The sequence below is a fragment of the Heptranchias perlo genome, unplaced genomic scaffold (genome assembly GCF_035084215.1).
Source record: "Heptranchias perlo isolate sHepPer1 unplaced genomic scaffold, sHepPer1.hap1 HAP1_SCAFFOLD_158, whole genome shotgun sequence".
Classification (NCBI taxonomy): domain Eukaryota; kingdom Metazoa; phylum Chordata; class Chondrichthyes; order Hexanchiformes; family Hexanchidae; genus Heptranchias; species Heptranchias perlo.
In genome coordinates this window covers 874,446-889,717 of record NW_027138839.1, presented here as the reverse complement: position 1 = coordinate 889,717, position 15,272 = coordinate 874,446, and the positions used below count along the sequence as shown (strand labels likewise).

The following is a 15,272-nucleotide window of genomic DNA, read 5'->3' as shown; positions in this document are numbered from 1 at the left end:
GTTTACCCCAGAGACCCCCCAACTACCCAATACCCAACTGTTTACCCCAGAGACACCCCCAATCTACCCAATCCCCAACTGTTTACCCCAGAGATGCCCTCAAACTATACCAACCCTAAAAGATCACCTCAGTCCATTGTCCCTGAGTGTAACCCAGTGATGCAGCAACACATTCAAACACATACCCAAAGCACTGCACTGAATACTTACCCCTAATTGGTGAATTTTGAAGTTGTATTTAAACCTGCAGGCAAACATGGCTCAGACACCTTGTCAAGCGTGGAAATAATATTGTGCTTTGTTACAATGGATTAAACTGAATGTGGAAATGTTGGGCACACTCTGGAAAGGGAGGCTGGCAGTGGGTTGAATGAGTGAGTGGTAATAATAGAGAGCTGTTGGGAAATGGTACTTAAGGCAGCACTGGTTGTGAGTACTGACAAGCTCAAAGTGTAAACAACAACATCAGAGCCAAGATTATCATCCTTGTATGGGGGTGTCTGAGGTAAACTGTTGGGGATTGGGTCATTTGGGGATGTCTGAGGTAAACTGTTTGGGATTGGGTAGTTTGGGAGTGTCTCTGAGGTAAACTGTTTGTGATTGGGTAGTTTGGGGGTGTCTCTGAGGTAAACTGTTTGTGATTGGGTAGTTTGGGGGTGTCAGAAGAAAACTGTTGGCGATTGGGTAGCTTTGGGAGTGCCTCAGGTGTAAACTGCTGGGATTGGGTAGTTTGGGGGTGACTCTGAGGTAATCTGTTGGGGATTGGATCGTTTTTTATTTACTTGTTGATGGGATGTGGGCATCGCTGGCGAGCCCAGCATTTTTTGCCCATGCGTAATTGAGAAGGTGGTGGTGAGCCACCTTCTTGAACCGCTGCATTCGTGTGGTGAAGGTTCTCCCACAGTGCTGTTCGGAAGGGAGTCCCAGGATTTTGACCCAGCGACAATGAAGGAACGGCGATATATTTCCAAGTCGGGATGGTGTGTGACTTGTAGGGGAACGTGCAGGTGGTGTTGTTCCCATGTGCCCGCTACCCTTGTCCTTCTAGGTGGTAGAGGTCACGGGTTTGGGAGGTGCTGTCGAAGAAGCCTTGGCGAATTGCTGCAGTGCATCCTGTGGATGGTACACACTGCAGCCACAGTGCGCCGGTGGTGAAGGGAGTGAATGTTTAGAGTGGTGGATGGGGTGCCAATCAAGCGGGCTGCTTTTCCTGGATGGTGTCAAGCATCTTGAGTGTTGTTGGAGCTGCACTCATCCAGGCAAGTGGAGAGTATTCCATCACACTCCTGACTTGTGCCTTGTAGATGGGCTTTGGGGAGTCAGGAGGTGAGTCACTTGCTGCAGAATACCCAGCCTCTGACCTGCTCTTGTAGCCACAGTATTTATGTGGCTGGTCCAGTTAAGTATCTGGTCAATGGTGACCCCCAGGATGTTGATGGTGGGGGATTCAGCAGTGGTAATGCCGCTGAATGTCAAGGGGAGCTGGTTAGACTCTCTCTTGTTGGAAATGGTCATTAACTGGCACTTGTCTGGCACGAATGTTACTTGCCACTTATCAGCCCAAGCCTGGGTGTTGTCCAGGTCTTGCTGCATGTGGGCATGGACTTCTTCATTTAAGAGGGGTTGTGAGTGGAACTGAACACTGTGCAGTCATCAGCGAACATCCCCATTTCTGACCTTATGATGGAGGGAAGGTCATTGATGAAGCAGCTGAAGATGGTTGGGCCTAGGACACTGCCCTGAGGAACTCCTGCAGCAATGTCCTGGGGCTGAGATGATTGGCCTCCAACAACCACTACCATCTTCCTTTGTGCTGGCTATGACTCCAGCCACAGGAGAGTTTTCCCCCTGCTTCCCAATGACTTCAATTTTACTGGGCTCCTTCGTGCCACACTCGGTCAAATGCTGCCTTGATGTCAAGGGCAGTCACTCTCACCTCACCTCTGGAATTCAGCTCTTTTCTCCATGTTTGGACCAAGGCTGTAATGAGGTCTGAAGCTGAGTGGTCCTGGCGGAACCCAAACTGAGCATCGGTGAGCAGGTTATTGGTGAGTAAGTGCCGCTTGATAGCACTGTCAACGACACCTTCCATCACTTTGCTGATGATTGAGAGTAGACTGATGGGGCGGTAATTGGCCGGATTGGATTTGTCCTGCTTTTTGTGGACAGGACATACCTGGGCAATTTTCCACATTGTCGGGTAGATGCCAATGTTGTAGCTGTACTGGAAAGTTTGGCTAGAGGCGCAGCTAGTTCTGGAGCACAAATCTTCAGCACTACAGCCGGGATGTTGTCGGGGCCCATAGCCTTTGCTGTATCCAGTGCACTCAAGCCGTTTCTTGACATCACGTGGAGTGAATCGAATTGGCTGAAGACTGGCTTCTGTAATGGTGGGGATATCGGGAGGAGGCCGAGATGAATTATCTGCACGGCACTTCTGGCTGAAGATGGTTGCAAACGCTTCAGCCTTGTCTTTCGCACTCGTGCTGGATTCTGCCATCATTGAGGATGGGGATGTTTACAGAGCCTCCTCCTCCTGTTAGTTGTTTAATTGTCCACCACCATTCATGACTGGATGTGGCAGGACTGCAGAGCTTTGATCTGATCCGTTGGTTGTGTAATCGCTTAGCTCTGTCTATAGCATGTTGCTTCCGCTGTTTAATATGCATGTAGTCCTGAGTTGTAGCTTCACCAGGTTGGCACCTCATTTTTAGGTACGCCTGGTGCTGCTCCTGGCATGCTCTTCTGCACTCCTCATTGAACCAGGGCTGATCCCCTGGCTTGTTGGTAATGGTAGAGTGAGGAATATGCCGGGCCATGAGGTTTCAGATTGTGCTGCAATACAATTGTGCTGCTGCTGATGGCCCACAGCGCCTCATGGATGCCCAGTTTTGAGCTGCTAGATCTGTTCTGAATCTATCCCATTTAGCACGGTGATAGTGCCACACAACACGTTGGATGGTGTCCTCAGTGTGAAGGCAGGACATCATCTCCACGAGGACTGGGCGGGGGTATCTGAGATAAACTGTTGGGGATCGGGTAGTTTGGGAATTGTCTCTGGGGTAAACTGTTGGGGATTGGGATTTTTTGGGGGTTTCTGGGTTAAACTGTTGCGGATTGGATTGTTTCGGGGTGTCTCTGTTGTGGATTGGATAGTTTGAGGGGGTGTCCCTGTGTTACATACAACCTTGGCGATCGGGTCGTTTAGGGGGGTCTCTGAGTTACACTGTTGGGGATTTAGTAGTTTGGGGGGGTCTCTGTGTTAAACAGTTGGGGTTTAGACATTTGGGGGGGGTCTCTGAGTTACACTGTTGGGGATTTTGTAGTTTGGGGGGGTCTCTGTGTTAAACAGTTGGGGTTTAGATGTTTGGGGGGCAGTCTCTGTGTTAAACTATTGGGGATATAGTAGCTTGGGGGGGTCTTGGGGTAAACTGTTGGGGATTTAGTAGTTTGGGGGGTCTCTGTGTTACACTGTTGGGGATTTAGTAGTTTGGGGGGTCTCTGTGTTACACTGCTGGGGATTTAGTAGTTTGGGGGGTCTCTGTGTTACACTGCTGGGGATTTAATAATTTGGGGGGTCTCTGAGTTACACTGTTGGGGATTTAATAATTGGGGGGGTCTCTGTGTTACACTGTTGAGGATTTAATAGTTTGGGGGGTCTCTGTGTTACACTGTTGGGGATTTAATAGTTTGGGGGGTCTCTGAGTTAAACTGTTGGGGATTTAATAGTTTGGGGGGGTCTCTGTGTTACACTGTTGGGGATTTAGTAGTTTGGGGGGTCACTGAGTTACACTGTTGGGGATTTAGTTGTTTGGGGGGTCTCTGTGTTAAACTGTTGGGGGTTTTGTAGTTTTGGGGGGTCTCTGAGTTACACTGTTGGGATTTAGTATTTTGGGGGGTCTCTGAGTTAAACTGTTGGGATTTAGTAGTTTGTGGGGTCTCTGTGTTACACTGTTGGGGATTTAGTAGTTTGGGGGGTCTCTGAGTTACACTGTTGGGGATTTAGTAGTTTGGGGGGTCTCTGTGTTACACTGTTGGGGATTTAGTAGTTTGGGGGGTCTCTGTGTTACACTGTTGGGGATTTAGTAGTTTGGGGGGTCTCTGTGTTACACTGTTGGGGTTTAGTAGTTTGGGGGGGTCTCTGTGTTACACTGTTGGGGTTTAGTAGTTTGGGGGGGGTCTCTGTGTTACACTGTTGGGGTTTAGTAGTTTGGGGGGTCTCTGTGTTACACTGTTGGGGTTTAGTAGTTTGGGGGGTCTCTGTGTTACACTGTTGGGGATTTAGTAGTTTGGGGGGTCTCTGCGTTAAACTGTTGGGGTTTAGTAGTTTGGGGGGTCTCTGTGTTACACTGTTGGGGTTTAGTAGTTTGGAGGGTCTCTGTGTTACACTGTTGGGGTTTAGTAGTTTGGGGGGTCTCTGAGTTACACTGTTGGGGTTTAGTCATTTGGGGGGTCTCTGAGTTACACTGTTGGGGATTTAGGAGTTTTGGGGGTCTCTGTGTTACACTGTTGGGGATTTAGTAGTTTGGGGGGTCTCTGTGTTACACTGTTGGGATTTAGTAGTTTGGGGGATCTCTGTGTTACACTGTTGGGATTTAGTAGTTTGGGGGGTCTCTGTGTTACACTGTTGGGATTTAGTAGTTTGGGGGGGTCTCTGTGTTACACTGTTGGGATTTAGTAGTTTGAGGGGTCTCTGTGTTACACTGTTGGGGATTTAGTAGTTTGGGGGGTCTCTGAGTTAAACTGTTGGGGATTTAGTAGTTTGGGGGGTCTCTGAGTTACACTGTTGGGGATTTAGTAGTTTGGGGGGTCTCTGTGTTACACTGTTGGGGATTTAGTAGTTTGAGGGGTCTCTGTGTTACACTGTTAGGGATTTAGTAGTTTGGGGGGTCTCTGTGTTACACTGTTGGGGATTTAGTAGTTTGGGGGGTCTCTGTGTTACACTGTTGGGGATTTAGTAGTTTGGGGGGTCTCTGTGTTACACTGTTGGGGATTTAGTAGTTTGGGGGGTCTCTGTGTTACACTGTTGGGGATTTAGTGGTTTGGGGGGGTCTCTGTGTTTCACTGTTGGGGATTTAGTAGTTTGGGGGGTCTCTGTGTTACACTGTTGGGGTTTAGTCGTTTTGGGGGTCTCTGAGTTACACTGTTGTGGATTTAGTAGTTTGGGGGGTCTCTGTGTTACACTGTTGGGGATTTAGTAGTTTGGGGGGTCTCTGTGTTACACTGTTGGGGTTTAGTCGTTTGGGGTGTCTCTGAGTTACACTGTTGGGGATTTAGTAGTTTGGGGGGTCTCTGTGTTACACTGTTGGGGTTTAGTCGTTTGGGGTGTCTCTGAGTTACACTGTTGGGGATTTAGTAGTTTGGGGGGTCTCTGTGTTACACTGTTGGGGTTTAGTATTTTGGGGGGTCTCTGTGTTACACTGTTGGGGTTTAGTAGTTTGGGGGGGTCTCTGTGTTAAACTGTTGGGGATTTAGGAGTTTGGGGGGGTCTCTGTGTTGAACTGTTGGGGTTTAGTAGTTTGGGGGGTCTCTGTGTTACACTGTTGGGGTTTAGTAGTTTGGGGGTGTCTCTGTGTTACACTGTTGGTGATTTAGTAGTTTGGGGGGTCTCTCTGTTACACCTTTGGGGAATTATTAGTTTGGGAGGTCTCTGTGTTATACTGTTGGGGTTTAGTAGTTTGGGGGGGTCTCTGTGTTACACTGTTGGGGATTGACTACATCTCACTCTGCTGTAGGGTTGGTGTCACTCGTCCTTTCTCTGAGATTCATGCATGACAGAAGTGTTTTTTGTTCCTTTTCGAGCAACTGGACTATTTTTGAGTGCATGCAGCTGTCTTCAAAAACCCACACCCAATTATAAACAAACCAAAATCCATCCGACTGAGCACCTGTCTGTCTCAAGCGATCCATCGAGATGGCTCTCTGATTCACCATGTACATGGAACCCTGAACCAATTACTCTTAGACTTGGAATGAAAACTGTCTTATCATCCAAAGCCATAACATCAAGAGATAGCAACTCCGACCTTGGCTGTTCCATCGGCCTGTCAATCACCAAACATGTCAATTGTAAAACCTGGATATTGACGTGCTTTCTCAGTTACTGGTTAACAAATTAGTGTCTGTCTCATATTCACGCCTTTCACATCCTCAGGTTGTCCCAAAGAATTTTACATACAGTGAATTAACCTTAAATAGTCACTGTTATAATGTAGGAAAGGAGGCAGCCAATTCACACACAGCAAGATCCCACAAACAGCAATGTGATAATGACCAGATAATCTATTTTTGCGATGTTGGTTGAAGGATAAATATTGGCCCCAGGACACCGGGGAGAACTTTTCTGCTCTTATTTAAAATAGTGGCCATGGGATATTTTACATCCACTTGAGAAGGCAGACGGAGCCTGTTTTCACATCTCATCCTAAAGACAGCACTCCTGACAGTGCAGCACTCCCTTAGTACTGCCTCTCCGACAGTGCAGCACTCCCTCAGTACTGACCCTCCGACAGTGCAGCACTCCCTCAGTACTGACCCTCCGACAGTGTAGCACTCCCTCAGTACTGACCCTCTGACAGTCCTGACCCTCCGATAGTCCTGCACTCCCTCAGTACTGCCTCTCCGACAGTGTAGCACTCCCTCAGTACTGACCCTCTGACAGTGCAGCGCTCCCTCAGTACTGCCTCTCCGACAGTGTAGCACTCCCTCAGTACTGACCCTCCGACAGTACAGCACTCCCTCAGTATTGCCTCTTCGACAGTCCTGCACTCCCTTGGTACTGGTACCGGGTGTGCTTTCAATGAATTTCTGTGCCGCTGCAGTGCAGGGCAACTCAAAAGGATTTTCACCCCTGGGGTTTTGAACTCAGAGCAAAGCTGAAAGTTCCACAGCTGCCCAATGGTCAGCCTGGTAAAGGAGCTGAGAAAATAAAGCAGCAACTCTCCGAGGTACCGGGCTGGGGCTTGCCGCTGATCGGTGGGTCTATAGTCCCTGAACTTCAGCCTGTGGCCACGGGACATGGATTCATACAATCATAGACTGATACAGCACAGAAGGAGGCCATTCAGCCCATCCTGCCTGTGCCGGCTATTTGAAAGAGCGATCCAATTAGTCCCACTCCCCTGCTCTTTCTCCATAGCCCTGCAAATGTTTTCCCTTTCAGTATTTATCCAATTCCCTTTTGAAAGTTATTATTGAATCTGCTTCCTCCGCCCTTTCAGGCAGTGAATTCCAGATCATCACAACTCGCTGTGTGAAAAATGTTTCCTCATCTCCCCTCTGGTTCTTTTGCCGATCACCTTCAATCTGTGTCCTCTGGTTACCGACCCTTCTCCCACTGGAAACAGTTTCTCCTTATTTAGAACTATAGAAAAGATACAGCACAGAAGGGGGCCATTTGGCCCATCGTGTCCGTGCCGGCTCGAAGAACAACCATGTGCCCATTCTAATCCCACCTTCCAGCACCCGGTCCGTAGCCCTGCAGCTTACAGCACTTTAGGTGCAGGACTAGGTACTTTTTGAAAGAGTTGAGGGTCCCTGCCTCCACCACCAATTCGGGCAGCGAATTCCATACACCCACCACCCTCTGGGTAAAAAAGCTTCTCCTCATGTCCCCTCTAATCCTTCCACCAATCAGCTGAAATCTATGTCCTCTAGTTCTTGAACTCTCCGCTAGGGGAAACAGGTACTTCCTGTCTACTCTATCTGGGCCCCTCATAATTTTGTACACCTCAATCAAGTCTCCCCTCAGCCTCCTCTGCTCCAAGGAAAACAACCCCAGCCTATCCAATCTCTCCTTGTATATGTAATTTTCAAGCCCTGGCAACATTCTTGTAAATCTTCTCTGCACTCTCTCCAGAGCAATTACGTCCTTCTTGTAATGTGGTGACCAGAACTGCACACAATACTCCAGCTGTGGCCTTACCAGCGTTTTATACAGTTCCATCATTACATCCCTGCTTTTGTATTATATACCTTGGCTAATAATGGAGAACATTCCTTATGCCTTCTTCACAACCTTATCTACCTGTACTGCCACCTTCAGGGACCTGTGCACGCCAAGGTCTCTCACTTCCTCTACCCCTCTCATTATATTCCCATTTACTGCGTATTCCCTTTTACTGTTTGCCCTCCCTAAGTGCATTACCTCACACTTCTCTGGGTTGAACTCCATTTGCCACTTTTCTGCCCACTCCACCAACCCATTGATATCTTCTTGGAGTCTACAGCTATCCTCTTCACTATCAACGACACAGACAATTTTTGTGTTGTCTGCAAATTTGCCAATCATGCCCCCTACATTCAAGTCCAAATCATTAATATATACCACAAACAGCAAGGGACCCAACACTGAGCCCTGTGGCACACCACTGGAAACGGATTTCCATTCGCAAAGACATCCATCGACTTTTACCCTTTGTTTCCTGTTACTGAGCCAATTTTGGATCCAATTTGCCACATTTCCCTGTATCCCATGGGCTTTTACCTTTCTGACCAGTCTGCCATGTGGGACCTTGTCAAATGCCTTATTAAAATCCATGTAGACAACATCCACTGCACTACCCTCATCAATCCTCCTTGTCACTTCCTCAAGGAATTCAATCAGATTTATAAGGCATGACCTTCCCTGAACAAATCCATGCTGACTATCCCTGATTAAACCATGCCTTTCCAAGTGACAGTTTATCCTATCTCTCAGTATTGATTCTAATAGTTTGCCCACCACCGAGGTAAGACTGACCAGCCTATAATTGTTCGGCCTTTCCCTCGTCCCCTTTTTAAACAATGGTACTACGTTTGCAGTCTTTCAGTCCTCTGGTACTTCCCCTGTATCTAGTGAGGATTGGAAAATGATCCTCAGAGCATCCGCTATTTCCTCCCTGGCTTCCTTCAATAGTCTAGGAAACAATCCATCCGGCCCTGGTGACTTATCAACTTTCAAGGATTCCAGTCCCTCGAGTACTTCCTCTCTCGTTATGTTTACCTTATCCAATATTTCACACCTCTCCTCTTTAACTACTACGTCCGGATCATCCCTTTCCTTTGTGAATACGGAGACAAAATATTCATTTAAAACCCTACCCACATCCTCTGCTTCTACACACAAGTTATCCTTATCATCCCTGATGGGTCCCACCTTTTCCTTAGCTATCCTCTTGTTCTTAATGTACTGATAAAACATCTTTGGGTTCTTTATCAAAAGCGTTCATGATTTTGAACGCCTCTATTAAATCTCCCGTTAACCTTCTTTGCTCTGAGGAGAACAATCTCAACCTCTCCAGTCTCTCCACATGACTGACTTACGTTGTAAAGGATGGTGGTCCAACCCTCCATGGTGATGCACTGGAAGACGGTGAGCACTGCGAACAGGATGTTGTCGAACTGGGTGATGCCGGAGTTGGGGCCGATCCAGTGGGCACACACTGTGCCGCTCGGGCAGAGGCGAGCAGGAGGCTCAGTGCCGCAGGGAAATTCCAACTCCTCCTTCTCTCCGGCTGTGGGTGGGAATCAAAAAGACAAGAGAAAGAAAGACTTGCATTTTCATTGACCCTTTCACAACCTGGGGATATCCCAAAGCACTTTACAGCCAACAAAGTGCTTTTAGAAGGGTTGTAATGTTGGAAACTGTTGTAGTGAAGGAAACGTGGCAGCCATGTTGTGCACAGCAAGATCCCACAAACAGCAACGACCAGATAATCTGCTTTTTAGTTGAGGGATAAATATTGGCCAGGACACCGGGGAGAACTCCCATGCTCTTCCTTGAAATAGTGGCCGTGGGATCTTTTACATTCACCTGAGAGGGCAGACAGGACCTCGGTTTAACATCTCATCCGAAAGTCAGCACTCCCTCAGTACTGCCCCTCCTACAGTGCAGCGCTCTCTCAGTACTGCCCCTCTGACAGTGCAGCACTCCCTCAGTACTGACTCTCCGACAGTGCAGCGCTCCCTCAGTACTGACTCTCCGACAGTGCAGCACTCCCTCAGTACTGCACTGGATTTTGTGCTCAGGTCCCTGGAGTTGGACTTGAACCCATGACCTTCTGACTCAGAGGTGAGAGTGTTACCCACTGAGCCATGGCTGACACCATGTATTAGAGGCTCTTCGATAGGCAGAATCGACAGCGGAGAAACAGGATGCAAAACTAAGCAATGCCTGCTGTCGGATTTGCCCTCGCCCACCCCCAGCTGGCTCCATGAGCAATGGCACCGCCCGCCGTGGGTAGTGAGCCATACAGGTTAGCAAAGCCCCAGGTTCAATGCCCGGCCTGCATTAAATTAGCAGGTGGCAGAGATTCATCGGCATTTCAATTGACCTGAGTGCTCGTGGGGCCAGGGAGGGAAATAATCACAGCCAGTCACTGACCCTCTCCTGCGTAGTGTGAACGCAGAGACGCCATTAAGCTTGGCTGCGATGCCACGCGCTCCCCCCTGGTCGAATGGCCTGCCTGGAGTCATGTCTGGAGATGGCCAGCATAAGTCACTACCTGTCCTGAATCCCGAGCTCTGGGTACTGCAGGAGACCGGAGCCAGTGGCCACTGAGTTACTGCTGACGCTGCCACTAAGTCGTAAGTTGCTGTAAAGTTGCGTCTTTGTGGCCCACAGATGACAGTAGGATCGGGTTTGTCCATCAGAGAGGAGGCCATTCTGGTACTGGAGCAGTGCTGTTTATACAATCGCTGCATTGTATCTGTTGAGCTGCACAAAAGCCTAGAGTTCTGATAGTCCAGGTTACCAATTGAGGGCTTCCTGAGTGTATCTGTCTGTGGTAGTTCAGGTGAGGGCCCATTTGACACATAGATGTTTACTCTGGATTTACTGAGCAGGGAAAGGGCTCTCAGCAAACAGGGCGACAGGGTAAAGTTTAATGGGGAGATGAGCACATCGGACCCGTGACCGGACTGAAAACATTTCCCTTTTTCCAATCTGCACGCACACAAATGGACCTGCTGGGCACATGCACAGTATCAGACGTCTGGGCAAACAGACGGCCCCTTTAAAAACTGTCTACTTGTGACTGAATTATTGGGAAGTCTTCACCCTGCTGATGTATCATCAACGTGAGTGTGTGCAGGTCTGGTCACATCCCATTCATTCAGATGAGATTGACCGGGGGATAAGAAAAGGAGGGGGGGGTTGGCAATTGTAAGGGGAACAGATAGGCGTTTCTGCAGCCGCAAACGTGACTCCAGGATGGTATGTTGCCTCCCTGGTGCTCGGGTCAAGGATGTCACGGAGCAGCTGCAGGGCATTCTGGAGGGGGAGGGTGAACAGCCAGTAGTCGTGGTCCATATTGGTACCAACGACATAGGTAAAAAAAGGGATGAGGTCCTGCAAGGTGAATTTAAGGAGTTAGGAGATAAATTAAAAAAGCAGGACTTCAAAGGTAGTGATCTCAGGATTACTACCAGTGCCACGTGCCAGTGAGTATAGGAACAGGAGAATAGACAGGATGAATGCGTGGCTGCAGGGATGGTGTAGGAGGGAGGGATTTAGATTCCTGGGACATTGGAACCGGTTCTGGGGAAGGTGGGACCTGTACAAGCGTGACGGGTTACACCCGAGCAGGACCGGGACCAATGTCCTCGCGGGGGTGTTTGCTCGTGCTGTTGGGAAAGGTTTAAACGAGAGTGGCAGGGGGATGGGAACCTGAGCGGGTAGTCAGACGGGAATAAAGTTGAGAGCAGCAAGAGGGGAAGACCCAGGGGAAATTTACAATACAAATAGTACAAACAGTTGTTCAAGAACAAGTGAAAGGGAAAAGCGTAGAGCAGCGGAAAGAAAGTGTACTTTAGGCACGACAGATAAAATAAAAACTAGAAGGCGTAAGGCGATTAACCCAGCATCAAAGCTGTGGCAGGGGGTTGGGAACCTGAGCAGGGAGACAGAGGAAAGCGTGTCAGGAAGGGACAGAAGGTATGGAGTAAAAGGTAAAGTGTTAAAGCAGGAACTAAGTGTCACAAAACATATTTGAAAGTTCTTTATCTGAATGCACGTAGCATTCGTAACAAAATGGACGAGTTAACGGCAAAAATAACGACGTATGGGTATTATCTTGTGGCCATTACAGAAACATGGCTGCAGGGTGACAACGACTGGGAATTAAATATGCCAGGGTATTTAACAATCAGGAAGGACAGGCAGGAAGGAAGGGGAGGTGGGGTGGCTATGTTAATAAGGGAAGGAATCACTGTAATACAGAGAAATGATATTGGGACAAAGGATCAGGATAATGAAACAGTTTGGGTAGAGATAAGGAATAATAAGGGGAAAAAACACTAGTGGGCGTAGTATATAGGCCTCCTAATAGTTGCAACTCTGCTGGAAGAAGTATTAATCAGGAAATAGTCGGGGCATGTAATAAGGGAACAGCTATAACTATGGGGGATTTTAACTATCATATTAACTGGACAAATCAAATTGGGCAGGGCAGCCTTGAGGAAGAGTTTATTGAGTGTATTCGGGATGGATTTCTTGAGCAGTATGTAACTGATCCTACAAGGGGGCAAGCAACCTTGACCTGGTCCTGTGTAATGAGCCAGGATTAATTAATAATGTCCTAGTTAAGGATCCCCTTGGAATGAGCGACCATAACATGGTTACATTCCATATCCAATTAGAGGGTGAGAAGGTTGGTTCTCAAACAAGCGTACTGAGCTTGAATAAAGGAGACTATGATGGTACGAGAGAGGAATTGATTAAAGTGGACTGGGAAAATAGATTAAAGGGTAAGACGGTGCATGAACAGAGGTGTTCATTCAAGGAGTTATTTTACAACTTTCAAAAAATATATATTCCACTGAGGATAGTATCCGACTAAAAGCAAGGACATAGAAGGTAGCCAAACTTAGTGGGAGGATAGAAGATTGGGAAGTCTTCAAAAGACATCAAAAAGTAACTAAAGGATTGATCAAGAAAGGGAAGATAGATTATGAAAATAAATTCGCAAAAAATATAAAAACAGATAGCAAGAGTTTCTACAGTTATATAAAAAGAAAAAGGGTGGCTAAGGCAAACGTAGGTCCCTTAGAGGATGAGACCGGGAAATTAATGGTGGGAAACATGGAGATGGCAAAAATGCTGAACAAATATTTTGTTTCAGTCTTTACGGTAGAGAACACTAAGAATATCCCAACACTGGACAAACAGGGGGCTCTCGGGGGGGAGGAGCTAAATATGATTAAAATCACTAAGGAATTGGTACTCAGTAAATTAATGGGACTCAAGGCGGATAAATCCCCTGGACCTGATGGCTTACATCCGAGGGTCTTGAGGGAAGTGGCAGTAGGGATTGTGGATGCTTTGGTAATAATTTTCCAAAATTCTCTGGACTCGGCAAAGGTCCCGGCAGATTGGAAAACTGCTAATGTAACACCCTTATTTAAAAAGGGTAGTAGGCAGAAGGCTGGAAATTATAGACCAGTTAGCCTAACATCTGTGGTGGGTAAAATTTTGGAGTCTATTATTAAGGAGACAGTTGCGGAACATTTGGAAAAACATAATTGAATAGGACAAAGTCAGCATGGCTTTACGAAGGGGAAGTCATGTCTGACAAATTTGCTTGAGTTCTTTGAGGGTATAACGTACAGGGTGGATAAAGGGGAACCAGTGGACGTAGTGTATTTGGACTTCCAGAAGGCATTCGACAAGGTGCCACATAAAAGATTATTGCTCAAGATAAAGAATCACTGGATTGGGGGTAATATTCTGGCATGGGTGGAGGATTGGTTATCTAACAGGAAGCAGAGAGTTGGGATAAATGGTACATTCTCGGACTGGCAACCAGTAGCCAGTGGTGTTCCGCAGGGGTCGGTGCTGGGTCCCCAACTCTTTACAATCTATATTAACGATTTGGAGGAGGGGACCGAGTGTAACATATCAAAGTTTGCAGATGATACAAAGATGGGAGGGAAAGTAGAGAGTGAGGAGGACATAAAAAACCTACAAGGGGATATAGACAGGCTGGGTGAGTGGGCGGAGATTTGGCAGATGCAATACAATATTGGAAAATGTGAGGTTATGCACTTTGGCAGGAAAAATTGGAGAGCAAGTTATTATCTTAATGGCGAGAAACTGGAAAGTACTGCAGTACAAAGGGATCTGGGGGTCCTAGTGCAAGAAAATCAAAAAGTTAGTTTGCAGGTGCAGCAGGTGATCAAGAAGGCCAATGGAATGTTGGCTTTTATTGCTAGGGGGATAAAATATAAAAACAGGGAGGTATTGCTGCAGTTATATAAGGTATTGGTGAGACCGTACCTGGAATACTGCATACAGTTTTGGTGTCCATACTTAAGAAAAGACATACTTGCTCTCGAGGCAGTACAAAGAAGGTTCACTCGGTTAATCCCGGGGATGAGGGGGCGGACATATGAGGAGAGGTTGAGTAGATTGGGACTCTACTCATTGGAGTTCAGAAGAATGAGAGGCGATCTTATTGAAACATATAAGATTGTGAAGGGGCTTGATCGGGTGGATGCGGTAAGGATGTTCCCAAGGATGGGGGAAACTAGAACTAGGGGGCATAATCTTAGAATAAGGGGCTGCTCTTTCAAAACTGAGATGAGGAGAAACTTCTTCACTCAGAGGGTAGTAGGTCTGTGGAATTTGCTGCCCCAGGAAGCTGTGGAAGTAAAGGGAATTGGGGGTTATGGGGAGTGGGCAGGAAATTGGACATGAATTTTGATTTGAGGTTAGGATCAGATCAGCCATGATCTTATTGAATGGCGGAGCAGGCTCGAGGGGCCGATTGGCCTACTCCTGCTCCTATTTCTTATGTTCTTATGTTCTTATATTGGTTAAGGAAACAATTGCAGCTGTGAGGAGGATGATATGTTAGGAGGAGCATCAAATGAGGCCTTATGGGTTGAGTTAAAGAACAAAAAAAGGAGGAGTCACATTACTGGGAGTGTACTATAGACCCCCAAACAGTCAGAGGGAGATAGAGGAGCAAATATGTTGGCAAATTTCTGAGAAGTGCAAAAAGAATCGGGCAGTAATAGTAGGGGATTTCAACTAACCTAATATTAACTGGGATACAAACAGTGTGAATGGTATCCAGGGTGCAGAATTCTTCAATTGCATTCAGGAGAACTTTTTTTAGCCATTATGTAGCAAGCCCAACAAGAGAGGGGGCAGTTCTGGATTTAGTTTTTGGAAATGAAGCTGGGCAGGTGGAAGGAGTATCAGTGGGAGAGCATTTTGGTGGTAGTGATCGTAATACAGTTAGATTTAGCATAGTTATGGAAAAGGACAAAGATAGAACAGGAGTTAAAGT

General features: G+C 47.2%; 1 protein-coding gene across 1 annotated transcript in view; it reads right to left on the bottom strand.

The window, feature by feature from the left end:
- LOC137309291 (probable voltage-dependent R-type calcium channel subunit alpha-1E) overlaps positions 1-15,272 on the bottom strand; it is a gene marked incomplete at its 3' end in the record, with an annotated part of 193,804 nt that overhangs the window by 65,016 nt on the left and 113,516 nt on the right. Inside the window, exon 5 of the mRNA XM_067977549.1 lies at positions 9,304-9,488. Within this exon, the coding sequence (XP_067833650.1) occupies positions 9,304-9,488 (185 nt within the window). The remainder of the gene's footprint in view (positions 1-9,303; positions 9,489-15,272) is intronic.